The 27,842-nt window shown below is 36.2% G+C and overlaps 1 protein-coding gene across 4 annotated transcripts in view; it reads left to right on the top strand.

Annotated features, from left to right (window-relative positions):
• Positions 1-27,842, top strand: part of NFAT (NFAT nuclear factor) — an 87,287-nt gene that overhangs the window by 46,265 nt on the left and 13,180 nt on the right. For 3 of the 4 annotated variants that reach the window (XM_053745821.2, XM_053745812.2, XM_053745830.2), the window contains exons 2-9: positions 14,955-15,243; positions 20,483-20,701; positions 21,287-21,628; positions 21,982-22,081; positions 23,330-23,512; positions 25,586-25,763; positions 26,284-26,471; positions 27,032-27,203. In XM_053745821.2, coding sequence (XP_053601796.1) covers positions 14,955-15,243; positions 20,483-20,701; positions 21,287-21,628; positions 21,982-22,081; positions 23,330-23,512; positions 25,586-25,763; positions 26,284-26,471; positions 27,032-27,203 — 1,671 coding nt within the window. The remainder of the gene's footprint in view (positions 1-14,954; positions 15,244-20,482; positions 20,702-21,286; positions 21,629-21,981; positions 22,082-23,329; positions 23,513-25,585; positions 25,764-26,283; positions 26,472-27,031; positions 27,204-27,842) is intronic. The other variant, XM_053745838.2, reaches the window with a different exon arrangement.

Below are 27,842 nucleotides of genomic sequence, written 5' to 3'. Positions count from 1 at the left end.
AACTAGGCTTTTAGTACTAGGTCTAGGCTCTTTTATATTTTTATTTACCAAGGTATAATACGTAAAATAAATAGCAAGTATTACCAAATAACGGGACAACATTTGTAGCTAGTGTAAGTACAAAAAAATCGTGACTTTAACTCATATAATGAATACTATGATATAACTGCAGTTATTTATACTTTTTTTATATGTCAAACGGTGAGTCAAACGCAGCCAAACAGTCTAGGAATGCTGCCAGCGGCATTTTAGCGCTCCGCATCACGCGGCGGGCGCGTGGTCCAACCGCCCAACACAAATTTGGTGAGACGCAGTCTCACTTTTCTACAGCTCCCTGCCCTTAAACCGTCTTCTTTAATCTGACCCGCGTATTCAGGCCCTTTTGCATTGAGTCGAGTGCTTTTTTTACACTGCACCTGGCAATTTAGTCTAGTAATTGGTCTCATATATGTCGTGGGTAGTTTAGTAAATTTCAATCTCTGTAGGGTACAATTTTACATGCATACACGATATTTTATGATTTTCTTAGAGGTACTCGTTGAGTATGTACTTATTTATTTTATATATATATATATATATATATATATATATATATATATATATATATATATATATATATATATATATATATATATATATATATATATATATATATATATATATAAGCAAATAAGTACATACTTGCAATGATGCTAGCATCTCCGGACTTTGGTTGCTAGTACCCAAAGAGTATGACGCTCTGTTTGACGTTCCAATCGCTAGAACCAATTTACTTAAGTTTGCGCCCCTGTCACGAGCTATAAGGATTGTTGACGCTGTAGCTAATGAAGCAGATGTCTTTAATGACAGCCTGTCAAAAATCATGGTTGTCGTTCGGAAATACGTGGAAATCATATTAAATGTATATTACTTATTTATATACTTATTTATATACCTATTTATTTTATGTAATACCCATTATATATACCTATTCATGTGCTTATAACATTGCTTTGTGCTTATAACAGTGTCATTACTGTTATAAAGTTTTAATAAATAATATAAAGAAGTGAGAAGTTTGTGTTGGATCCACATCCCCACGCAAGCCTCTCAAAGGACCGGACTTATTGCCGTTAATTTTTAAAATCATATATGTATCTCTATACGTAATAATAATAATTTTGTATGAAAATAAAACTTCTCAAGATCGATGGAATTTTAACACATTGCAAGGTGTTGTTTGTCTACGAAACGGAATTCTAAATATATTACAAATTCATTTCACCGTGTCTAACAACTAGTGGCGAGCTAACGGGATCTGAAACATATCTTACAAATCCAATCACTGTAACGAAAAAAGGCAAATTAACTTCGAATGCAACGAAAATCGAGTGTTGAATTACATCAAATTATTCTACCGCTATCTGATAGTACAGTGGTATGCTTCGCTAAGTGTGTCACGGATAGTAGTACACGATATGAGGCCCTTCCGATGCGGGCGCCGGTCGTTGACGTATCGTGTTTAATACTGGACAGGACACGATCGATTGGTAAACATCATTTAATTTGGAATATGACGTGAAAAAGTGCCTGTGAAAGCCTAATTTCTGAATAAATGATTTGATTTTGATTTCGATTTCATTTGGATTGGTATGATATATATTGGTATAATGATTTTTATTTAGAAAAAATAAAATTAGCTTATGTTAATCATAAAACGCTTAAATTTTGTATTGTATATGTGTTTTATCTAAATAGTTTTCTGTTAAAGCTCTTTTCTGTTATATAAAAATATGTGGCAATAAAATCTTATTTAAAAAATATATGGCAGATAAGGAGTTTTGGGAGATCATAGAAAATTACTAACTGAATTCTAAAATCGAAGGTTTGGCGGATTCTCGTTTACATTCCCTGTAAATTATAAGCCTAGGGTTTATTTAAAACAAGTATTTTTGTGGTTTTACTACCTATCATCTGCTTGACGTCAACCTTGGGGTCTTTGGGGTTGACATTCCGCAAACAAGAACAGACACCATACCGTAGAAAAAAAAAATGAAATTCTTATTTGTCTGTCTATATGAATGTAATGAAACTACAATGTGATTCCTGACGGAAAGTTTAAAATTTCTTATAATTTCACCCGAGCGACACCGGGGCTAGTTTAAATTAGAAATTAAAAAATACGCACAATATATTTATTATTCTTAGTCCAACACAATCCAGCGCAAAACATAATTAGACATCAATGTACTGCCGGCCAATTGAAGTTTATACTATGTAAGACTTTCGATAGTTTTTCCTCGTATGACCACTATGTAAATGATACTGATTTTAATATAGCTAAGTGGAACGAATCTGTACAGACAGCTTAGATAAGTATAAAGATAAATGCTGCGCTATTATTTAAATTAAGACTAGATTTTTTTATGATTTTTCGTAAGATTTTGATATTGATTTTGGTTGGAAAATGCTCCACCGACAAGAACCATGTTCTTAAATTAATCGATGATTTGGTTAGCGCCTAAGACTTACATTCACAAGCCCGCGGCAACGCCCGCGTGTATTACGCACCAAAATTATATTTACTGATTGAAAGGTACCCTATATCCTTCTCCACACTGCAAACTACATGTATGCAAAATTTCAAGAAGATTGGTCGAGTAGATAGAGCGTGAAGAGGTAACAAACTTACTTTCGCATTTATAAAATTAATTAGGATAAGACGTACATTTGTTAATTGTCGTCTTTGGTATTTTTCACGCTCTGTATAATGAATATACATATATAGATTAATAATAAACGTCAGTACCAGGTTCGCCGACCGAAAATTGATTGATTGATTGATTGCATCTTTCATACGCATATCAAATATACAGTTGATTGGTGCGGCATTAACATATTAACGACTTCGGAAAAATCTCCCCTGAAAGCATTTTCCTTTGTCATACAATTTTTACAGATATAGCGTCTCGCTCCTATTCCTTACGGGGTAGACAGAGTCACGTTTGGTTTGACATCAGGGCTCATTGGTGAGGCTCATCTTCAGGTAGTCAGGGATTTTTGAGATCGTCCAATTAATCACCTGGTCCGTAACTTATATCCAGACACCCTTTGAACCGAAAGGTCCCAGGTACAAATCCCGCTCGGGCCACATAAGTTTGTGTACCAATCGGAGTAGTTTTTATAAACCACCACTTGCTTCCGGTGAAGGGAAACTTGCACACTGATTGCCGTTGAGCATGCTTGCATACGACTACTTGTCACTAGATGGCAGTAGTCGTGAAAGTCATTTCAGATGCCTATAGGCGACTTGAATAAAATCTGACACCATTGTTAGCAATAACACATTCCAAATTAAGAAAACAAATATTGATCATGTGTCTAATCGATCTATACTATTGAGTGATATGAGTTTGTTTGTTTGAGGCGGGTAATATCCGAAACTAGCGAAAATATTTCAAAGATTCTTTCATTCGTAGAAAGGTACTTTATCCAAGATTGCTATAGGCTATATTTTATCTCAAAACTCCCACGGGAGCGAAGTCCCGGGCAACATCTAGCAATAGGTATAAATTTTATGTGTACCTGTGTAAAAAATATTGAAATTCTCGCTTCAAATAGTATACAATTTGGTATTCATAGTTAGATAAAGAGATAAATAAGAGTGACCAATAACCCAACATGTTTTGATTCTCCTGACACACATCGTCACCTAATCTGAGAGTATAATCTGTGGTAATGTCACGTGGTACACCATGCCGTCATTATAATACAGAAATGATATTCGCTTAGCGGCCCTATACTACTCCTTGTCATGTAACCTGTTACGCAATAAGGAAGCAAGTAATTTTATAAGCTACTAGATGTTGCCCGGGGCTTCGCTCCCGTGGGAATTTTGATAAAAAATATAGCCTATAGCAATCTTGGATAATGTACCTTTCTAATGGTGAAAGAATTTTTGGAATCGGTTCGGTATTACACGCCTCAAACATACAAACTCACAAACGCTTACCTCTTTATAGTATAGATTTCAACGGGTAAAAAATTAAATGTACCTATACTAGCGGCCCATCGCGGCTTCGCTCGGGTAAAACCATATTATATTAGATAGTTTTTGTTTTGCGAGATGATAGCATGCCCGCTCTCCATTTAAAGCATACGTTACTTATAGCCGGTGAAACATGTAGGATTGAGCTTTCTTTAAACACCACATTTTAAATAATGTTGTCATGTTTTTGCAAATAAAATTATATACATCTTTAGGACAAAAATCCGTCCGGTATAATAGTTTTTGAGATTTATAATAGATTTTGCGTTCATACAGACAAGACAGGGGGATTTATTTTTATAATATGTAAGGATTACGAGCATGTTTATCGAGATCGTAAATCGATGCAGTTTGGGCAAAAGGCGAGAGCGCAGCTTGCGCTGAGAGTGAAATTCTTCTTTTTGAAATTTACGATCGAGATATTACTATGGTTCCGAGGAATTTAAGAATCATTTTAATATTCGTAGACATAGGCGTCTGTTCATTTCGGCCAATCAGGCTACGCCCCCCTATAAGATGATTAGATGAAAATTTTGCCCTAGAGAGAGCAAAAATAAGTTCATAGAGGACAAACTTTACTTTACACTCTAGAGCTGAAAATCGAATTTTAACCGGCTCACATCGAAACATAATGTCAAATTTGACGAGCGTGAAAAGTAAAGTTTTTGAATAACCAAATACATTTTTTTTTTAATTCTTACAAATTTTATTAATTATAGGAGATTGATTACTTAGCAATTCTTGGCTCTGCCTACCCCGTTGCTAAGTAACAAGGGATAAAATTAACACAATAAGTAGATCAGAGTTATCTTATCAAATGCATATTAAATTGAAAACGCAAGAATGTGTATATACTGGTATAATTATTTCTGATGTTTTCCTTTTGTATTATCTACCTAAAAATCTCCCTCTCTCATCTGAGCGTTTTCCCGGCTTCTTCCTCAGCCGTTGAGCGTCGGGGCCCAGGCTCCGATTTCCTATTTTTTCGTCTCCAGTTCTCGCGGTCGTCGGCGTCCCTAGTTGTCAGACCGACACCAAGCATTTCTCAGTTTGCAGAATCAGAAAAATAATTAGAGCATAAATTATTCACAATGTTTTCCTTCACCGGAAGCAACTGATAGTTTGATTGAAGGACTTTGTTCATTATATGTATATAGTTTGTATTGAACAGTTGCTAAAACCATACAGTAATGTGTACATTGCTATGTGACCTTGAGAGTGTCTAATAGTGATAGTAAGAATACATGGCCTATCCGCAATCCGAAATTGCAAAATTTTATCACCTTCCCCACGTCACAACACGTCATTACTGACGTGCGATTACGTCACAGTAGAACAAAAACATATTCTTATCGAGAGACAAAAGAATGTTAATAATACGTTTATCAGCAGGGGCTCAATTCACAGTCGAAAGAGGGACTTGTTATGTTTCTGTTCTGGCAGACGATGTTTTATTTTTTATCGGTCAGTACAGTACTTGTTAGTTTCCGCGCGGAAACCGGGTTTAAAATCTGTTTTTATTTTAAAAACAAGTATTAAATATAAACCTATATTGTTCATCCTCATCTTTGCTTCCCATCAGGCTGGATGGAAGTGAAACGGCTTCAAATCATATTAATAAAAAAAATATAAGGTAACGTCAGTTCTAGCGCAGCTTACCGGTAAGATTTTAAGTCGAAATCTACAACCGCCAGTCGATCCAAGATATTAAAATTGTAAATCGATTATTCTAGAAATTAGTAGCAATATAGCAATGGTCCTAAGGATACCAAAGACCGTACGAATTGGAGAAAAAAAACTAGGAAACCCCTTTCCTACTTTTTTTTGTTATGTATTTTTTGTTTTATTTATATTCTTTCAACCTTTGACGACCTCGGTGGCGCAGTGGTGAAGTGCTCGCCTCTGAACCGAGAGGTCCCGGGTTCGATCCCCGGTCGGGTCATGATGGAAAATGATCTTTTTCTGATTGGCCCGGGTCTTGGATGTTTATCTATATATGTATTTGTTATAAAATATAGTATCGTTGAGTTAGTATCCCATAACACAAGTGTAGAACTTACTTTGGGGCTAGCTCAATCTGTGTGATTTGTCCTAATATATTTATTTATTTATTTATTCGAGAATAAAATGCCTAAATAACATTGATCCGTTGCATGATTTTAAAAAAAGAAAGTTTAAAAAGACACAAAGGCGGAGGCGATTCTGTTTTATTGGTATAAAATTTATTTTATTATAAAATTTGTGTGTGGTACTTACCAAAATAAACATATTTTTCTTTATTTTCTTCCTATATTGAAGATTAGAAATTTATCACGTTACGGTTGAATGCAAGTTTTTTACTCTAATATCTCGCCGTTCTATCAGGCAGATAATGTTTATCAGTGAAGTAATTCTAGCATATCAGACGACAGCCATTGACACAAATAAACAAACATATCTACATTTATCGGTTTAATAAGTATATCCAATTTGGTGAATTTTAACCTATCAAATTATACAGGGTGTTACAAAATATCTCATATACATATAAATTAGTAAGATACATTGGATAGATTCATTATGCGAAGAACTCAATGTCTCGCTTCAACGTATTTCGGTTTTTTATCTCAGCCGTTGAAGCTTCAAGTTAATAAACGTTTAAGTTAACATTAAGTTCACTTCTACAAAGTAAATCACGTACACTGTAATGAATACGAAAACCTTTTCACGAGCACACTTTTTTTGGAGTGTTAATTAACTTGAAACTTCTCATAAAAGATATACCCAAAATACCGTTTCTTACTTCTTCGTCTTTGCGTAAATTATGCATTAGAACCTTCCATAAGATACCCAAATCTAAATCAAATCATTTATTCAGAAATTAGGCCTTCACAGGCACTTTTTCAAGTCATATTCTAAATTAAATGATATTTACCAAAGCTACAAACTACTAGCATTTCGGAACGACCACTGCTGAGAAGAAATGCCGAAAGAAACTCATTCAAAGATCTCCTTTGAATGATCCCTATCATGACAGAAGGGCTTAATTATATTTTTTAAATATAAATTTCTGTACCCGATACCGATACCCTGTGGCACCTGGCACCTCCAAGTGCCACAGGAGTTCACCACAGGTTCAATGGTGAAAACTCAATACTAATCAGTAACAGATTTTGAATTTATCCTTCTAATATTACAAATGCGAAAGTTTGTGCGAATGTATGTTAGTTACTCTTTCACGCAAAATCTACTGGACCGATTGTTATGAAATTTGGTACACGGGTAGAATATAACCTGGAATAACACATAGAGTACATTTTATCTCGTAATTCCCACAGTAGCGAAGTCCCAGGGCGTAGCTATCTTGACATATCTGCAACGGACTTTATTTCATATGTATCGATATATAGTGATAGTTATAGTTAAAATATGATATAAAAACAATTTAATATCGCACTTTTAATATTTTATAGTTACGTACATACACAAATCAGTGTTATTTTTACTGTGAAACGCATTTCAACTGCGTGTAATGAAAATTTGAGTATGTCGTAGCACACCTACGAGTCGTAGAAGGAGCCCTCTACGAGCGTAGGCTGCTTAAAATTTTTCGAACAAATTTTCGTCATTTTTCGTAGAGCTGTCTCGTAGTTTGTTTTGTGATAATGTGTTGTATATTTTAGTGAAAAATTTGTGTTATATTGTTGTTATTTAAAAATCTTCCTTCTTACTCCTTATGAGAATTAGAGAAAAATTATTTCTTAATTTTTTTTAAACCTTTCAACTCATATCTTAATTTTTTTTAAACCTTTCAACTCATGAAAAGGATATCGTAATGTACAGCTGTGAGCAGTGTGTAATTCACAGCTGTGAAGCCCTGAAACCCGGGGCCGCTCAGAAATGAATGTTTCCTGGAACATCACCTTTATGATTGATCTAATACTATACTAGTATTATAAAGAGGTAAGCGTTTGTGAGTTTGAGGCGGATAATCTCCGAAACTACCGAACCGATTTCAAAAATTCTTTCACCATTAGAAAGATACATTATCCAAGATTGCTATAGGCTATATTTTATTTTATTTAATTTATTAAAAATTCCCACGGGAGCGCAGCCCCGGGCAACATCTAGTCTCTAATAATCTTGCTTGTGTCAATCGTGAAATGTGAACATATGATTTTTCCATCGGACTATGAAGCACTTGCCGCTCCAGCGCCGCACTTTCACCGGCCGGCGGCCGTGATAACAGCGGTCATTGACCTGCAATCAAGTGTGCAACGACAAGCTAGTAATGTATTGACATCGACGTGACTGTTGCGAGACGTGGCCATGCCTCTTGAATCATAATAACTTTTATTGCTAAAATATTTTTCACTAGTCAAACATTTGAATCAAACAAAAAGTGATTAAACACGACATTAACAAATTACTTACAAATTAATATAAAATTCATACAATTTAAATTAAAATTGGTATTATTTAAATAAATTAAAAAAAAACAACTTCTGATATTACCCCAATCTTAGTATTTGATTCCTTATCATCGCAATTGCAGCAGCTCTGTCACTCCTCCGAGTGCTTTCCCAGGTCCTTCCTCAGCCACAAAGCGTCGGAGCCCAGGGTCCGCATCCATATCTGGCAGACCATTCGGTTCTGCTAGATTTGGACATGGTATATGTCAAAAATACCTTCAATATTAAGTCCATGTCTAATCCGAACGTTTTCCCGGTTTCTTCACCAACCGCTGAGCGTCGGAGCCCAGGGTCCGCTTAATCCATATTTTATTTGGCTATGATTTTACGACCAGCGCATCATTGGCTAGCTGACAAGACAATCGTGTCATCGCCTCGTGCATTCACGGGAAGATATGGGGTGGTCCTATTCTAGGGCGCAGCAACCACACGCCGCGAGTATGTTCACTTGTCCATAAACCCATAATCTAAATAATTCTAATGAATATAATAATCTAAACAATTCTTATGAGTTAATGCAACAAAATTAACACGAAAAACATTTTAAATAGACAATGGATTGTATGAACATGTATAAACATCTTGATAATGTATAGTTAAATGAAAACAAATTATGTAAAACTTAGCTTTCATTGCCTCCGCCGGTCTCAGGAGGTCACCGACCCTGAATCTATTTTTAAACTGTCGAATACACGAAGTGCATTCTTAAGAAGTGGCTTTTCGTATCATAACGATTATTTTAAACACTTTCTCTTCCCGCGGCCTCGAAAGGTCCAATTTAGTATGAAATATGTATATGAAGCTAAAAATAGCCGGCTGGTTGGTAACGGTGATTTTATTTTAGGCTTTCACGGGCCTGTGATATCGAAAATAGATATACTTGCGCCGCGTGGCTCCGCCTCAGTGAGAACTTCGTAATGGCGTTTACAATGTAGCGTCGACAAAAAACATTAATACAAAACTTACATAGCAGTAGATGATTCAAACTTATATCAAATCCTACTAATATTGTGAAAGTTTGTGAATTGTGAATAAATAATAATAAATACGGACAAATCACACAGATTGAGCTAGCCCCAAAGTAAGTTCGAGACTTGTGTTATGGGATACCAACTCAACGATACTATATTTTACAACAAATACATAATTATACCTATAGATAAACATCCAAAACCCGGGCCAATCAGAAAAAGATCATTTTCCATCATGACCCGACCGGGGATCGGTCCCGGGACCTCTCGGTTCAGAGACAAGCACTTTACCACTGCGCCATGTATGCAATTATGCATGAATGTGTGTTATTCTTTCCCGCAAAATCTTGAAATTTGGTACACGGGTAGAATATAATCTGGAATAACATATAGGGTATATTTTATCCTGAAATTTCCACGGGAGCGAAGACCCGGGACTCCGCTTGTCTATTCTATTATTATAAAGAGGTAAGCGCTTGTGAGTTCGTAAGTTTGTGTATGTTTGAGGCGGGTAATCTCCGAAACTACCGAACCGATTTGAAAGATTCTTTCACCATAAGAAAGGTACATTATTTGAGATAAATTATAAATCTGTGATTTAAATTCATTTATTAAAATCTCTTTTTGTTTGGTTGTGTTTTTTACTTATATATATATATATATATATATATATATATATATATATATATATATATATATATATATATATATATATATATATATTATCACTCGATCACAATCATTAGACGTAAATTGTTTAATTTTTGACCATGTACTTTATATATTTTATCTATTAAAAATATATATGTAAGATTCGATAATGGTAAGCCTTTCTAACATGATAGGAAGGAAGGTACCAACATTGTGTAGATTAGTTTTTGTCTGCAATTCTTCTCTACAGTGATGGTTCCTAAATGTCAGTAGTTTGTAGCTTTTAGAGAAATTGCTATACAATATAAAAAATTGACATAAAAAGTGCCTGTGAAAGACTAATTACTGAATAAACGGTTTCAATTCATTTGTCTTAAAACACGGTAGGAAAATATGTAATTATACAGTGTTTTAGTAAATTACAGTGTTCGAATCGAATACATGTTCTTTCTGTTTCTAAATAGCATCCAAATATTAAATACTATTAAAATAACAATGCATAATAATATTATAAATGCGAAAGTCTGTCTGTATATCTGTCATATCCAATCATTCTGCTCATATAAATTCAAAAAAGCTATATATTGCAGAGGTATATCAAATTTCATCAAAGTAAGTCCAATTGAAATGAAGGATTCAAAATAAATTACACTAATTTGGTATTTAGGTAAATATTTTAATTAATCTATGGTATATAAATTAACACTTAAGTATGCCTTTGTTTTACCTATATTACGTAACGGAGTAGCGACTAACAATCGTTATAATTTCACACAAACTTTCATGTTTATTAGTAGGGATTACCTATCTTCTAAGATCAATTTGTCATTCAGTTAGTCAACAGTGTGGTAGAATAGAACCGTCCAAACCGTCTCTCGAGGATGTGTATGGACTAACGGACACACAGCCTAGACAGTCGATAGACAACAACAGCTTTCCCGAGGAAGGTTGACGTCAGGCAGGCGGCCGATTGTAAAATCACAGCCGAATCTTCCAAACTGTATGTTTTTTTACGATTACCCTGGGCTTCGAGGCTTTACAGCTCCGAAAGTAACCGGGAGCATGCGGAAATGAAAGAGATTAATCAAACGTAATCGCCTCAATCGCAAATTGACGACATCTCATTGGCTAAATAATTTATCTTCATAATAATATTTTTCATTGTTGTAATAATGAGAAAATATAATAATAAGTCTTTAAGAGATTTTCTTAGCATTATTTACAATTGTTTTGGTTAATTATCAGGTCCAATGTGTGCTTGTCACACGCAATCACGTGTACATGTATTTAATGTTTGTCAACAGCGTACAAATGTACCCAAATTCATTGCAAATTCGCCCATATTGACGCGGCATAGAAGTCTAAAAAGGTAACTTGGTGTGCGGTTGACTGTAATTGTTAAGAAAAGGCTTTCACAATAGTATAGTAACATTTATATTATAGATATTTATATTGAGTAGGTATTTATCTCAACCTTTGTCCGTCCGTCTGTCTAGAGCAGATAAAACAAAATCGTATAATAATATACCTAAACATTCGTATAGCACAGTAATTTAGCGCAGATCTTTTTAAAATTCAACTTACTATTTCCGTGTTCCGAAAGCCACGTGAAGCCGTTCGTTCCGGTTATTTTTGCAGTCGTTAAAACCAGCCAATCCGCAATGGGCCTACGTGGTGGGTCATGGGCCATTTTCCTTAACCGGATAAGAAAGGCCCAGCGGTAGAAACTTAAATGGCTGATAATGATGATGAGTTAAATGAAGAACATACCTGATAAATATTATTTATTGAATAATTTATTCAGATGGCTTAAAAAAATCAAGATTCACCAAGTTGATATATATATATTTAATCGGCCATTTTTTGTCACTGACGACCAGTTGACGACGATATCACTAGCTAACCTGACCCATCTTACGTCTGAACTGACATAACCTAGCGAATCACGTTTGTCGCTATCGCAACATATGATTACTTATCTGTGTGCGTAAAAATTGGCGGAAACCGGCGAAAACCGGCTCGCGGTGGCAAGGACGCCCAACGCCTAAATATAGCCGCCGCTCCGCCGCTTGTTATAGTGTAATGTTGTATTTTAAGAGAAAGGGCGCTAAAATTGTACTATCAATGTCAGCTCGGTTGATCTAATGATTGATCGCCTTTTACTACAAATTATATGTTACTAGAACTCCGCAGTGTGCTTACCTCGCGTAATTATTTAAAAAATATAAAAATTCTTGACCAATCCTACGAGAATTAACCGCTGCGATTATCGCTTCTGGGATAAAAAGTACCCTATGATCAAATCAATATATCTACATGTACAAAAGCTTGTGAAAATATATTAGAAATTTTGTATGTAGGTACTAAAGTGCGGTTCGCCGCGAACTTTGACCTCGAGATTATTTATCTAAAATACTGCTACACCCAAACATCTGCATTACATACACAAGTAGGTATTAATATGTATGTTTAATACAGTAACAATGACAACCTTGAAAAAATCTTATTTCTGTTGACATCTGTATATTAGATAGATATACTTATACAGATGTTAACCGAAATAACATTTTTTCAGAATGACTACTACAATTCGGTGAGCAAATTTGTAAAAATGTTTAAAAATTAATTTACTTGTATTAATTCACCTATTCATATTTGTGATTATGAAAACGGGAAAAGATTTACTAAGAAAATCATGAAAAAATTGACATATTTTGTAAATTTTTTCAAAATTTTCTTAGACGTTTAATTAACGTTTGTCCTCTAAAGAAGGGTGTGTACACTTAATCAGCACATGTAAATATTTAGTCGTGAATTATGTAAAACGGTTGCACGACCGATATGATAACCCATTTACGCACTTATATATGATAATATACATAATGTCGAGCAAATAATCTGTTGTTTATTTGTTCAATTTCTTATTGTGAAGACAGAAAAGCGTATATTTGGGCAGTGAATAATTAATGATTATAATAAAATATAAATTTATTGCCCATAAAAATTACAACAGCACAAAATAATACGTATATGTGTGAGAATGTATGTAGTATAATGTATCACATCACCTAAGCAACACTATTAAATTAACAGGTTTTAGTCTAACTAACCATATGTGAATGAGATAATTCCCTTCAGAGGTAGAAATGCAGGCCTATTCGTCACTTTCACGTACAGTCGACAGCATATAACCTACCCAAATATATTGCAAAATCGCCTCTATTGCTGCGGCTAAAGATCGCAGATAAAGATCTTCATCGGTTAATTTGATATAAATAAATAAATATATTAAGACAAATGACACAGATTGTGCGTTTATTAATTGCGATTGTGTAAGTTTTAGACTTGTGTTATGGGATACTAACTCAACGATATTATATTTTATAACAAATACATATATAGATAAATATCCAAGACCCGGGCCAATCAGAAAAAGATCATTTTCCATCATGACCCGACCGGGATCGAACCCGGGACCTCTCCGTTCAGAGGCAAGAACTTTACCACTTCGCCACCGAGGTCGTCAAGATATGCGGTCGACTACACCTTCAATTTTTTAAATTTTTGTCGTCATGCCTCAATAATACACAGAAAAACAGTAAATACGAGTGGCTAGGTGCGTGACGTGCCTACATAATGTTAGTATTTTAAGACGACACATGACCGTATACAGTGTGATTGTACTTGTAAATTCACTGTATAGATTTTGTATGGTCAAACTCTTTTTTATTATGAACTGATTTTAATCACCATTGATTTTCTTTCGCTTATTTGATTCAGGAACGCTGGTGATTTCATTCATGACACATCAAGGTCGCGGTTTAGTGTCCGAATTTACGATTTCCTGATACTTATCTATATCTGAAATGTGGGTTACATACCTAATTAATTGTATAGAAATTGCAATATTCTAGTTTACTGATTATAAAAGAAACGAAAATACAGTATATTAGGCCTAACTAGTTAAAAACTTGGAATAATTTTTCACAGAATTTGTTTCTGATAAATTCCAGTAAATATACGGCATAATTCAATTAATTAACTCTCATCGAAGATTTCATATATCAAATTCTACGTACCTATATATCCATATATACTAGTCCATTTTCTAGTGAACTATGATGTCGAAACGTGAGCTTAGATATCAGAAATAAATTAATTAGATTAGACATAGAATACAATTATTATAGGTGCATAGGTCAGGACATAACATTTTATTCACATATGTATAATTCTTACTTAGGTACTTCAGTGATCAGTTTCAAATAGATATTTGTTCGCTCTAATCTAAAACTGTTTATATCAAATGATATCACTACGATTAATATGTAACGTCTGTAACTTCGTTTGTGTATTCGCCGTCCGTTTTATTGATAGTACAAGTTTATTGCAGACTGTAAAACCGATAGCCATCTTGTTTTGTCGTCCTATCTGTACTTATGTATTGGTATACACAATCTCAGTTTCCTTGTCACTCCTTCTAGGTCGCTGTGCCAATTATAGATAAATCTATCAAACGGAGTCTTATAAATATATTTTTAGTGAAGAGAATTCTCACTTTCAAATTCAGTGTAGTTAAGTTCCTTGCTACATATGATTATAAAAATACGTTGCAGACATTCAGTCAGAAAAAACACCGTGACAATCGTGTAAATTTATTTGAAAATCATCTTCTTAAAGCAGTTTTACGTACCTATCATTATTTTCACAGGACACTGAAGCAACAATAAGGAAAAAAAAATCGCTAAACAAGAACATTATAATCAGCCATATGAACCAATTAACAAGTGAATAAAGCAAACGTCACGCGGACAGAATTGATGTTAAATGTTTTTTTTTTCTTTTTGTCGACAGGCATGAAAATGACTATGTCCACGACAGCGACCATGTCAGCACGCGTACACAGAAAGGTGATGCGCGCGCCGCATAAGCGCGCCCACCCGGGCAAAATGGCGCACGGCGGCAAAATGACACACCCCGGGAAAGTTAACTATCACCCGGGCAAGCTCGTACACGCGGGAAAGCTGGCGCATTTAGGAAAATTCGGAAAGTTAGCCCATTATGCGCAAACGCACGCGCTGCGGCCGCCCGAGACGTGCGACAACAGCAACGACAGCGGCCTCGGACCGGATCCGACCAACAGGTAAGATATTTCGTGCGTCCGACCAATATGCGTATCACCTTAATTGGATGTTTATTAAGCTAATTGTTTTATAACCGGATATTTATCGTCTCATCCGGATGTGGTTTTAAATATGTTTGTGTTAAGATATTGTTATAAAACGCGCTTTTGCCTATGTATTGCTTGTGCACGCCGAAACAATACAATAACTTATTTTTTAACATCTGCCAATCTATGAAATAGAATCCCTGGAATGTTGTAAGGACACTAACGATACCTCACACATCTAAGTCGGTTAAGGAATGGCGGAATAACTTACATTATGTGCACTAAAAACATCACAGTTTTCTTCCTGCAGTTCTGCAAATGAGAAAAGCTTTCAATATTGCACGAAATATGTAATCTGATCACGATATATTATCACGCATGTCATTCATCATCATCCAGTAGGGTATTCGTATATATTTACTTGTTGGCGCAGATTATAAATTATACGAATGTCAGAAACTTGTATTTGATGGACAGGACATCCTTCCAGAATTTATATATCTTAAATAGAAACTTACATAAGTATGCATATCAAAAATAATTGGGACAATCTCCTATAGTTACTAGATAAACTAAATATCGAGTTTAAATAAGGATTTTTTTTAATTCGAATCATCTTCGTATTAAGAAGTAGTATGAAATACAAGTGGAGTAAGCACTAATGTGAAAATGAGATGCCCAATCATTATAAACAAGAAATCTTGTATAGTACAGATATTATATTCTAACATTACTACAATATCTATACTAAAATAGCCCTCTTATTTATAACATTAGCATTATTTATTATTTATAACATGGCATTACATATTGCATCCGCTACAGAAAGTGTATCGTGTTGTTACCATGAATACTTGAAGGATAATGAAACATGTTTCTTAGATTCCACCAGTAAAATATTAAATAAATACAATTGCTTTAAACCTAAAACATTGAAACAAGTTGTGGGAGCCTTATTTTAAGCTAGGTGTGCATATACCAGATGGAATACAATCAATGAATTGAAGAGAAAAATGTCACATGTATACCCTATACATGTGGAACAAACAGTGTATATAGTTATACGTAGAAGACGAGCACAAAAATTGGACACTAAGGCTGGATATGCTCACAAAATTACAGCTTCTAAAAAGGCTGTAAGTTTGGTTATAAATTTCGGGGTTTGGCATAAGATTTTCGTCTTCGAATCACTAAGCGCAGGTGACCTTCAAAACTGTTTATCTACAGAGCGAAGGCAGATAACTGTATCTGAGCTACTGTACCCTGTACGCAGCTATATGATAGCAAGATTAAATTCTCGTTACGCGTGCTCAAAACACTTTATAACTACATGCGGTACATACGTAATAATTGAGTGGCGTCCATCAATGCAGGCCAGGCAGATATTGCTAGTAGCGAGAATTGAATATCTTCTTAATTATTATATAATTATACTAGTATTTGTCCTTCTCATACTGATTTCCTGCTGGTACTCGATCGGATAAGTCTTCCACTTTTCCTCATTGAAAATGTTACTACACAGCCAATTTCGTTTATGACATAACTCAAATCGTTAACTATTGCTTGGAAGAAACTGAAAGAAATTTCTCTCTCTAACTGCAGTTTCCTCCTGAGCTCATATTCTGTTTTTATATTAGAAAGACTGAAGCGACTAAAGACTGAGCTAGCCAACAGGCAATCAGCCCACCTGATGGCAAACGTTTACCAGCCTATGAGCGGTTGCGATCTCAATGAAAGTTGAGCGTTTTTCCACTTTGTATATCATGTTAAAAAGAGCAATGTTCAAATTCATGTAGTATTAGGATCATGTCTGTTGGCGAATAGTGCCCTTTCGAGAGGACTTGTAACACTGGTCTGACAACATGATGCCGATGTTACTTAAATAAAAGTTATACAATAGATGTTAATTAAGATTTAAAATAAAATAAAACAAAGGGTGCCTGAGCTAGGAAGAAAATTCATCCTGCTAAACAAATGAAAAAGCAAGAAAGCGGATGCTGAGCGCCACAAAACAGACTTGATCCAATGATCCTCATTAAATTTGTACACACGTAAACACAGTTTTTACTGCTACTAGTAAGTGGCAAAAACACACGGTTTGCGTCTTTTTAACAACTGTATTTATTACTATACATTCCCACGGTGTAGTTCGAGGTATGCCAGCGGTGTGTGAGCCTTCGAATGAACACTTATGTCAACAGTCAATATGGGTGGGCTTACATTGGTCACCTCGCTGTGGTGAGGTGGGCAAGCGAAAATTTATGATCATGACTACATTCTTGACTACATTCTCCCAAATTTAATCTTAGTCATAAGAGGCTATATTCTTGGACAGCCTAATGGACCTTTTAAACCATATTAATGAGTAACTTCTACAAAATTTCCAGGCGGTCTGTAAGCGAAGAGTTGTATATAAGCCAGCTGCTTTTCTTCCTTAGACAAAGGGCTTACAACCTGCTATGTCTGGATTCCACTATTCTCGTCGAGGTCTTCAATTCTTTCGACCAAAGCCAGGACCTATCTGTATTCGATAAAAACGTGATATTGTACCTAACTAATACACAATCCTTCTGCCGGACATACAGGTCCCTCCCATAAATTATTTCTTTGTCTTATAGCGTAACCTTACCAAGACCTAGCTTGCCTGACTATCTAATAGGTGGACGGCACGCGATAGTCATGTTTCAGCAACCGATGTCTTTTATTTATTAGCATAATCGCCAATAGAATGTTTTGTATCATTGTCACTTTCAATATCAATCGTTTGTCATCTTTTGAAGAATAGTCATTGATAAAACTTCACGGACCAACATCCGTCAAATTACGTTGGGAATGCATATTTCGTCCAGTCTTGCCAAAAAGAACAAACCCGAAAATTACTGCTTCGATCATGCCTGCCAACTAACGATACCAAAGACCGTGTGAAGTAGAGAAGAAATAATAGGTAAAAGCTTAAAATACGAATCTACCTCTAAATCTTCTTGGGTAAGAAGACCTTCTTTGCGTGTCAGTGGTTAAAGAGTAGAAGAAATGAAAAGCAGAAAGTGGTTAAACCGACAACGCTACACCATCATCATCAACATTTAAACGTCCCCAATGCTGGTGTGCAGACCTTCCTTATGGATGGATCCACGTTGGCCCATTGCGGATTGTCGAATTTTACCGACTGCAAATATAACCGGACCAACGGCTTAACGTGCCTGGTCCGAAGCATGGAAAAGCTCAACATAATACATTTTTTCTCATCCAATGACCGACCGTTATGAGAGTGCCAAGTACCAGGCCAAGTGCGCTAACCACTGCACCATTGAGCTTCTCAAATGATATCCCACCGGCTAAACCCTTTTTGCCAGAACCAAGCCACTTTAATGACTTCAGAAACTGCCATCAAGTCATTCCAAATGGAAAATACAATAATTTAACAGAGAGTAATCATCCAGACATATTGATTGATACACATGAAGAGGGGAAAGGTGATGATGTGCATCAATATAGGCAATTAATTGGTTCGCTTTTGTACTTAGTAAATAAAAGTACAGGCAAAATATGAATCCGGAAAGACGTTCGGTTAAATCTAATACTTGTTTCTTGAGAGAAACATGAGAAAACAAACAGCCAAGAGTTTATTACTCCTATGATGTATGAGATGCACGTGTGTTTGTTAACAATCCTCATGTTCATTACCGTTGATGTAAACAATTGACTGAAGAATTCGCGTTCGGAATATATACGTCTGCCGTACATTACGTGGTGGTATAAATAGTAATTTTACGGGACATAGTCGGCCGGTCACGGCGTCTGAATTTAACATATTTTGTTTGAAAACATACTCGTACCATGTTTTCGGCAATGATCGTTCTAAAACGCTAATTTGTTTGTTTGTTTGTAAACTCTTTATTGCACGAAGAAAACACATGCAGAGGAAGCAGTAAAATAAAGAAAAGACGCGTACAAAGGCGGCTTTATCCCAGAAAGGGATTTCTTCCAGTCAACCAAGTATGGCTACAACTAGCATGTTTCAGCCATCAAAGGTAGCATTAGATAGTATCTGCAGCACTAGAAAAACATTGGTAAACCTTATTGTATAGGTGTACCAAATTAATAATAAATAAATGGAAACACTCAACGGCCCAATACTAAGTACTAAGCTTATATCGCGGGTCCGATGGACACAAACACAGAAACGGACATAACACAACCAGAACCGAACATCTGCGCCCGCGCTGGGACCTCTAATATCGAACGGGCGTGGTGACCACTACGCCACGGAGGTAGTAAATTCAATTCATAATGTCAATTCATTAATAGTGATAATTCCGAAATCCTCATTCATATTTGTTATTCAAGAAGAATAACAAGTTATAATGACGAAATGTTCATCAACCAACATGTATGTGCCATGTGCTAATCGCCCATAAATATTTACTGAAAGCGCTTAATTGCTTTTGCTTGTTCGACGTTTTTGGATAGTCATTGATGATACCTATCCAAAAATTACTATTTTTTAATAATCTGACGTCCTTAAATGGCGGCGGACTAAATAATTTGGTTCGTCTTTTTTTTCTGTATTTTTAGGTCTTAGGTAAAGTCTGCTATCCTCTTTGATAAAATTTAAACCTTCATCAGTAAATTTTATAGATTCGATTTGGGTTTCTCTGAAATGACGTTACATGTTTCATAATTTATAAATCGGACTACATCCAAGCCTCAATCAATCCGAAGGCATCGTGATATACATACATAATATCTATAAGGAAGAAACATCATCATAAATAGATTCATGTTATTTTTTATGTATAACAAATGCTGCTTGAAAACCAATTACATGGTGAACATCTAAAATATTCACGCTGCATTCCGTAAAAGCAACCCGTTATCCCCAAAAGATCTAATGTTAAATGCGGGTTTAATCTTTATATTGAAGACGTCAGTGACGACCCGCCGCCAACAGGACAGTGACAGTGTACAATCGTGTATTTCTAGCGTAGGCCCGTGAGGTGTGACTCATACGTTTTAAAAAAAGATACGCTGCCTCAACGTCCAAGCTTCAGCGTAGGCCGCGCATACTTCATCAATCAATCTTAACGATAAACAAAAACTTGTGTTTCCAGGGGCGCTATTGACTATTTCATTGGCAAACATCTACTTTTGCATGTGACTTTTCATGGGCGAAACCCAATTTAATCAAAGCCAAATGCTGGCTTGTGCGCAGATTGTCAGAATCACTGGAAGAATGGGAGCATCCGGAGATGAAACGCAGAAGGGCGGACAGCGACGGGGTTAAGATAGAGTGCGACGACGCGAACGATGCGTACGCGTTCCCACCGACTGCGCCCGTCGCCGCGCCTGTGCCCGCTCCCGCCCCCGCGCCCGCCCCGCCCGACGCTCCGCTCGAGCCTCTGGCGCCTGTGCCGATACTACCAGTCCCCGTGTATGTGTAAAATTTCAAATTGCCACTAATCTTCATTGAATAAAAATTGTTTCTGTTTCTGCTTTGACAGCTGCTTTTGTCATCTCCTCAGTCAATTACGAGAACTGTCAAAAGCAAAGCAGCGTATAGTCCGTAATATTTTAGGAGAATAGGGTGTCCGATACCTATCGCTTATTAGTTGTGATTATCTTTTTTGTCCAACGCCGCGTTGTAAAACAACAACACTTTTGACGTTCCATTTTTAGAACTTATCTTTTTTTTTTCATAATATATAATTGAAAAATGATCCGATATGAATAAATAAATATATATATTCGCAGGTCGCACATGTTTGATGTTGCTTGCTACTCACGGACAGTGAAACGCGCATGCTCATCGCACGTAATTGTATTTTGTTTGACGTCACTAACGCGTGTTCATCATCATTTGTAACTCGTTCCTCGTCATCTGCAATCAGTCAAATATGGCGCTGTTTAAAAATAACAAACTTTTCAAGAAGCCTATCTTGTGAACATAAAACGTGAATGTAAAAAACTTAAAATAGGTACCGAATGCTAAATAAATAAATAAATGAAATGTTTACAGAATACGAGCTGGCTGCAGCATATCTAGTCCAAGCATCAACGAAACGCCAGCGCCTGTGAAACGGTTCCAGGACCCTTACAGATCCTGTGGCAAGCTCGGTGGATCAGGCAAGCTTGCGAACAAATACGCGAGTGGAGGCAAACTGGGCACTGCGGGGAAGTTAGGTGGAAAAGGAGGGAAATATGGGGGGAAGTTAGCTCAAGTGCTGGCAAGACGGAGAGCGTTAGCGGCCATGACTCATTCTGGGCCGCCAGGTTTGTCGGCGCCGCTGACCAGCCGGTCCAGGGATGGCACTGTGGAGCTGCAGATCCTGTGTCAGCCGGAGACGCAGCACAGAGCCAGGTGGGTTGGCTTTGTTACCATCTGATAATTCTAGCAACTCCGTGCATTATTTTTAAGATCTGTTCCAGTTTATCACAAATGAAAAAGAAAGGGCATGCTTTGATGCAATGATTTGATGAATCGTAAAACAAAAAGAAATCTATCAATCAGTGAAAATATACCTACATATACATATACCTAGCAAAACTTTTAGTACAATTTTTTGTGATAAAAGCATACCATATGCGCAATTCTAGGTTATCAAAAACGCGTTGCGGAATTCAGTAAAAAAATATTAATAGACGCATATATAATAAAGTAGTACGAGTATAAGTACTAGCGTAATCAAATTCTTCATTTTGTTCTACTTTCAGGTACCAGACTGAAGGCAGCCGAGGAGCAGTCAAAGACAACTCGGGAAATGGTTTCCCAATAGTCAAATTGGTCGGCTACGACAAGCCGGCCGTGTTACAGGTAATTACATTTTCGCTTATCTTGACGACATAATAGTTTCCTCCCAGATCACGACGTAGAATCATGAAATTATAACTTTCAAGAGTAATAAAAAAGTAATTTACTCATATAGATTAAAATATTTAATAAAATGAAACCTTTGGCCCCTATTTGCTCCAATTTGTCTCGATCAGCCAATCACGCGGAAAACGCTAATTAGGAAACATAGGTTAACGAAGTAATTTTTATTAGTTTTGTCTACCCGGACGCAGACAGCAAAAAAAGTAAACAGAGGGCAAATATATAAACAACTCGAGTTTTTTTACATAACATAATGTATAAGCGCAGACGTTATCATGTATTTTGCATCAGACAATGAGTTGGTGTTGAAAAACCCACTGAAATAAAGTACTAATGAAGTATTTTCTGAGTAAATTTCATTTCATTTTTTTTACAGGATATTTATTTCCCTATATATATCCCTCCCTACTATTTATTACTTATTGTTTAATTTTAACTTTAGAGTTCGAAACAACTTGGAATCAAAGTTACTGAAATTACAAAATAGTGTTATTTTTAGCTATTTCATCCGGTGGACGCCGGAATGTTTTAGTCAGTTTTTTTATTTATTTCTTCAATAAGTCCGTTAAATGTTTGATCCCGATAGTATCTCCAAATGGTATCTTTGATACATTACGTTTCATAGTTTAAACTAACAACCTTGACAGATAATTGGCACTGATAATGGAATTATCAACCTTCTGTAAAAAATGGTCATAAAACAAAACTGATATTGGATTTTTCAAGCTTCTTACAAACAAATTCCTTCCTTTCAATCCTATCGGATGGAGATCGGCGCATTGTGTTAGTTCTATCGCTTGCAATTTCATTCGAAAGCTTCTGCCTTCGTTTGCAATATACCTTATGGCCCTTATATATATATATATATCTTATACCAAACTCTTCTATATCTAGCTATCCTTAAGGCTCTTCGTGTTATTTTATTTTCCTTTTAGTTACTTTACTTATTAGTTACTTATTAGTTTTATATCGCTTCTTATTTCATTCACCATTCATAAACTTCATTGATTTTCTACTTCCCCTTGTCTCTCCTTCTCGTGTTCTGCTTACCATGTAAAGTGACACGTACAAATGCGGACTTATCCCAAGAAGGGATTCAAGTATTTTCAAGGGAACAATTTTTACAGGAATATATGATTAACCTTTCAGATGGAAGACTCGTCAAAGTATATGTACTTTTGTTACCAGGTATTCATTGGCACAGACACGGGCCGAGTGGCCCCTCACATGTTCTACCAGGCGTGTCGGGTGTCGGGCAAGAACTCCACGCCCTGCAAGGAGAGGAAGGAAGACGGGACAGTGGTCATAGAGATAGATTTAGAGCCGACCAAGAGTTGGCAGGTCACATGCGACTGTGTGGGGATACTTAAGGTTCGTTATCTATATCTTCTATATATATATATCTGTACATATTAAACTGTAAGTGGGCCATGTATGTTCGCGCAAAACATAAAAACTACTAGATGGAATTCGATGCGGTTTCCTCAGTTGTACAGCGGATGGTCTAACTTAAAATCTGGTAAATGTTTCATCGCGATACGTTGCTCAGAACCCGAAATATTGACAATAATAAGTTTGAATGGATGCACGAAGTAAAAGCGGACGAAGCCGCGTGCTAAATATTACTATAGATATATTGAGAATCTTTGTTATTTCTTTTACCAGATAGGTCTACTTCTAAGAACATATATTATAATACTTTTCTGAATGCAAGGTTTGTTTCAAAAACCCATAAGCTACATTAATTTGAACGATTTAATTACAAATACGGCTGTAATTAAATAAAATCTTGTACAAAAGAATTATCAGAATTGTAGGTACAAATGTCCGACTGGGTAATAAATATGTCCGGTAACGTGATACATTTTTATTGCGACTTTTTTATAACCTTGGCTAATTAGTTATAATGAAGGTAAAACGCGTAGGTTTCCTTCCTTGTAACAATAATGCTATTTTCTCCGTCTTCAATATAAACAGAAGACTAATTATCAGACCGAAATATACTAAAATGATTATTATTTATATTAGGTAACGATCTGTCTTTGATACTTTTGTTGTCTATGTCTTGCTACGATCATTTGTCATTACGTGTAAATATCTTATATGAAGTGAACGTATGAAATGATTTATGGTTTCCAAGTTTATTATTATGATAACTCGCTCTCAGCAGGAAAGCGCGGTTTCATTCTCAGCAAGGATCTTGGAGCCCAGCCTGCTTTTCTACTTTTTAAATTAATAAATTAATATTTTGATAATTATTAGCTAATGGCGAATCTTTATTAGAATAATCCTTCGCGGAAGTCCTATAATTTAATGAAAACTGCACGAAAAATTGTTTGGTCATATCATCAACTAGACAATTTGTTTATTAACTACTAGATGTTGCCCGGGGCATGTTGTCATAGCTCCCGTGGGAATTTTGAGATTAAATATAGCCTAAAGCAATCTTGGATAATGTACCTTTCTAATGGTGAAATAATTTTTTGAAATCGGTTCGGTAGTTTCGGAGATTATCCGCCTCAAACATACAACCTCACAAACGCTTACCTCTTAATAATAGTATATCTATAGATGATACAAATATTTTTTTACGTGCTCTATTTATGCAAGCGATTTATTTTGTTTCACTAATAAACTTTAATACCATAGACACAAGAAATTTATTACCCAATTGTCAACCGAGAAAACCAGTTTTTATTATCTATGGAATGATGCTTCTTACTGACCTATAAATTTGTCTGTCCGTTGTCTAAAGTGTTAATATGTTAAGTAGTTTTGTACATAGGTGCTATATTATATACGAAGTACGTTTATGTGCAATGTTTACATAAACAATGTACTTGCCTCAATAATTATTTATACAACTGTCGACGTTACTTCACTTTATCAGCGGTCAGTGAGCTTTCTGGTTTTGTAATAAATTATACTGATTGTTTGACTTCAAGTAAATTGCAAGCGAAACGCAAGGATGTTAGTAATGAAATAATTTAAATACCAAAATATTTTCTAAACGGTCGATATAAGTAGGTATTTGTTGATCCAGTCCAAATATAAAAATTAAAGGCAGAAAGTGGACGCTACAAAAAAAATCAGAAATATTTTAAAACGAATACTTACTAGATTACATACTAAACAGTCAAATCAAATACTGTTTTCCATGTGTCAAAAACAAAACACATAGGGGCTTGTATGACAGTCGGGACGAAGTGACGTCGTACATGTTGAAGTCAAAACGCGATTCAATTATACCTTATTCGAAACTAAAAAATATGAAATCTAACTAAAAATAAAATGGATCAATAAAAGTGACATTTGATTATCGTCGTTACAAGGGAATGTACCTATAAATGCAATTATACATTTCATTCTATAACCAGACAACTACCCTATTGATTCATCAAGAATTATTATTTTGAAAGTGCTATATAATGGTTTAACTTTCAGGAGAGGAACGTGGACGTGGAGCACCGGTTCGGCGAGTCGCTGAGCGGCGGCGCCGGCGCACACGTGTCGCGCGGCAAGAAGAAGTCCACGCGCTGCCGCATGGTGTTCCGCACAGAGATCGTCAACGCGGCCGCGCAGCGTGAGACGCTGCAGGTCTGCTCCACGCAGATCATTTGCAGTGAGTACTCCACGCTAATGTAAATTCAAGATTATTTTTAGGATTATTAATAAATATTTCGTAATCAGATTTAGGTTTAAAGAAATTTTATTCTCAAAAAAGATACAAAAAATCACTTACTTGAGAAGCACTTGGTTACATGAATATCACTCGTAACTATAGTTAGACACATTACACATTTAAGTAACACATTCGCTCACTTTTTTCTGTTCACAAAGTTATTCTCCACCGGAGTTAATAATGTTCGTGTAACAATGTACTGTGCAAGTTTTGCAAGTATTCTTTTTCACTTTATTGATGGGCACATTACGTAAAGGGGCTTATTTCGTGTTTCGTTCGGAAAAGGGCTCGCCATAACGGAACCGCTTTCCCGATCCCTCTGCGTCAGCGCCGCGTATCGCCACACAACTTTTGTTAATACCTATAGGTAGATTCACATCGCAAAAATCTGGATCTGGACAATGGATCTGCTGAGAATGAAGTAACTAAATAAATAAGTAAATTACCTTTGTGTCTCCAGCCCAACCGCCCGGAGTACCAGAAGTCTGCCGGAAGTCCCTGGTGTCGTGTCCGGCGTCCGGCGGCCTGGAGCTGTACTTGCTGGGGAAGAACTTTCTTAAGGAGACCAGGGTCGTGTTCCGCCAGAGACAAGACGGCCGCACCTTGTGGGAGGAGGAGGTGGTCCCTGACAAGGAGTTCTTACAACAGGTGACTACATGTATAATAATGATCGATACACGCGCCAATGACTTAGCTGTCAAAACAGCTAAAGATGCCGTTAAAAAGTAGGAAAGCAGACACTTAAAAACAAAGGAAGAAACAGATAAGAGGGGAGAGTTTATCTGATGAGGAAGAATTACGATCTTTATTCCTCATAGGGTATTACCTATAGCATACTGCGATATTACGTATAAGTATCGTGTTTTGACATTGACAGGGTGTTCTATAGCATGACCATGGATTTAGTAAGTACTTCGGAGTACCTACTAATTCCAATAATTGAGCAATATGGCGACGGGTGGTTTGTATATCCAATGTTCTGATGCGCGATCTGCATCTAGCTTTGCGTAACACACTGAAATATGTCTATTAAGACAGTTACAGTTGACAGTTAAGAGAGTCTATTAAGTGATTAAAAAAAAATAAGCTTTGAAGCCTATACTTTTCAATTATTCAGTATGCCATGACACAAGTCTCGAACTTACTTTCGGAATACGAGGTAGAAGTCGAGAGGAAAAGAAAATAAAACATACCTTCTCCCTTTCCAGACCCATTTGGTTTGCTGCGTGCCGCCGTTCGCACGCACGGACGTGTCAGAGACCGTGTGCGTGCAGCTGTTCGTGCGCTCGGCCGGCAAGACGTCGGAGCCGCACAGCTTCTACTACACGCCGCCCGCGCTGGACACGGGCCCGCTGCACTGCACGAGGCACCACACTCAAGGTAACCAGTAACTTTCTCAGACCTGGCAAAAAGCCATCCAGCCGTCGCTGTGGTGTTTGGCGCGCTTTTTGACGTTGCGATGTAAAAAAAAAAAACTGCCAAATTGAAAGACGCATCGTATGACAGTTTTCACTTTCGCGCGTTTCTCTCTCAGTTTTGATCGAGCAGTTGTCAAAATTAATTTTTTTCACGCTTCAGCCAATAAGTAATTTCTCTATTTTTAATTGGCTGAGCAACTGTCAAATGTGACAAGCGTCTTTTAGTTGTGGTGGTGTGGTAGGTTTAGGTAGTCGTGGATTCTGAATTCAGGAAAATTGCATGTGATGATGATTATTGGTGATAATGATAAAGTTATTATTGTAAAATTAAATGTCCGTTAAAAATATTATGATTACTACATTGGTATTATGTTTACATACCTACTTCAGTACCTGTATAATGGCTAATATGCATATTTAAGATTTAACCATAATTAACATTATGAAAATATCTAGGTATTAGCTTTGGGGTTGCATTTAACATCTATAAATTCTGTTCTATGTTCCGCTTCTATCTGTAAAATTAGAAAATTGCTTATGATGTTGTAAAATGTTTGAATTGAAAATGTTGTAGACAAAAATCAAATTAGCTGCCATTTAT

This window comes from Plodia interpunctella, chromosome 1, assembly GCF_027563975.2.
Source record: "Plodia interpunctella isolate USDA-ARS_2022_Savannah chromosome 1, ilPloInte3.2, whole genome shotgun sequence".
NCBI classification, from domain to species: Eukaryota; Metazoa; Arthropoda; class Insecta; order Lepidoptera; family Pyralidae; genus Plodia; species Plodia interpunctella.
Note: the sequence above shows the minus strand (reverse complement) of the source record. Positions and strands in the feature narration are given on the sequence as shown.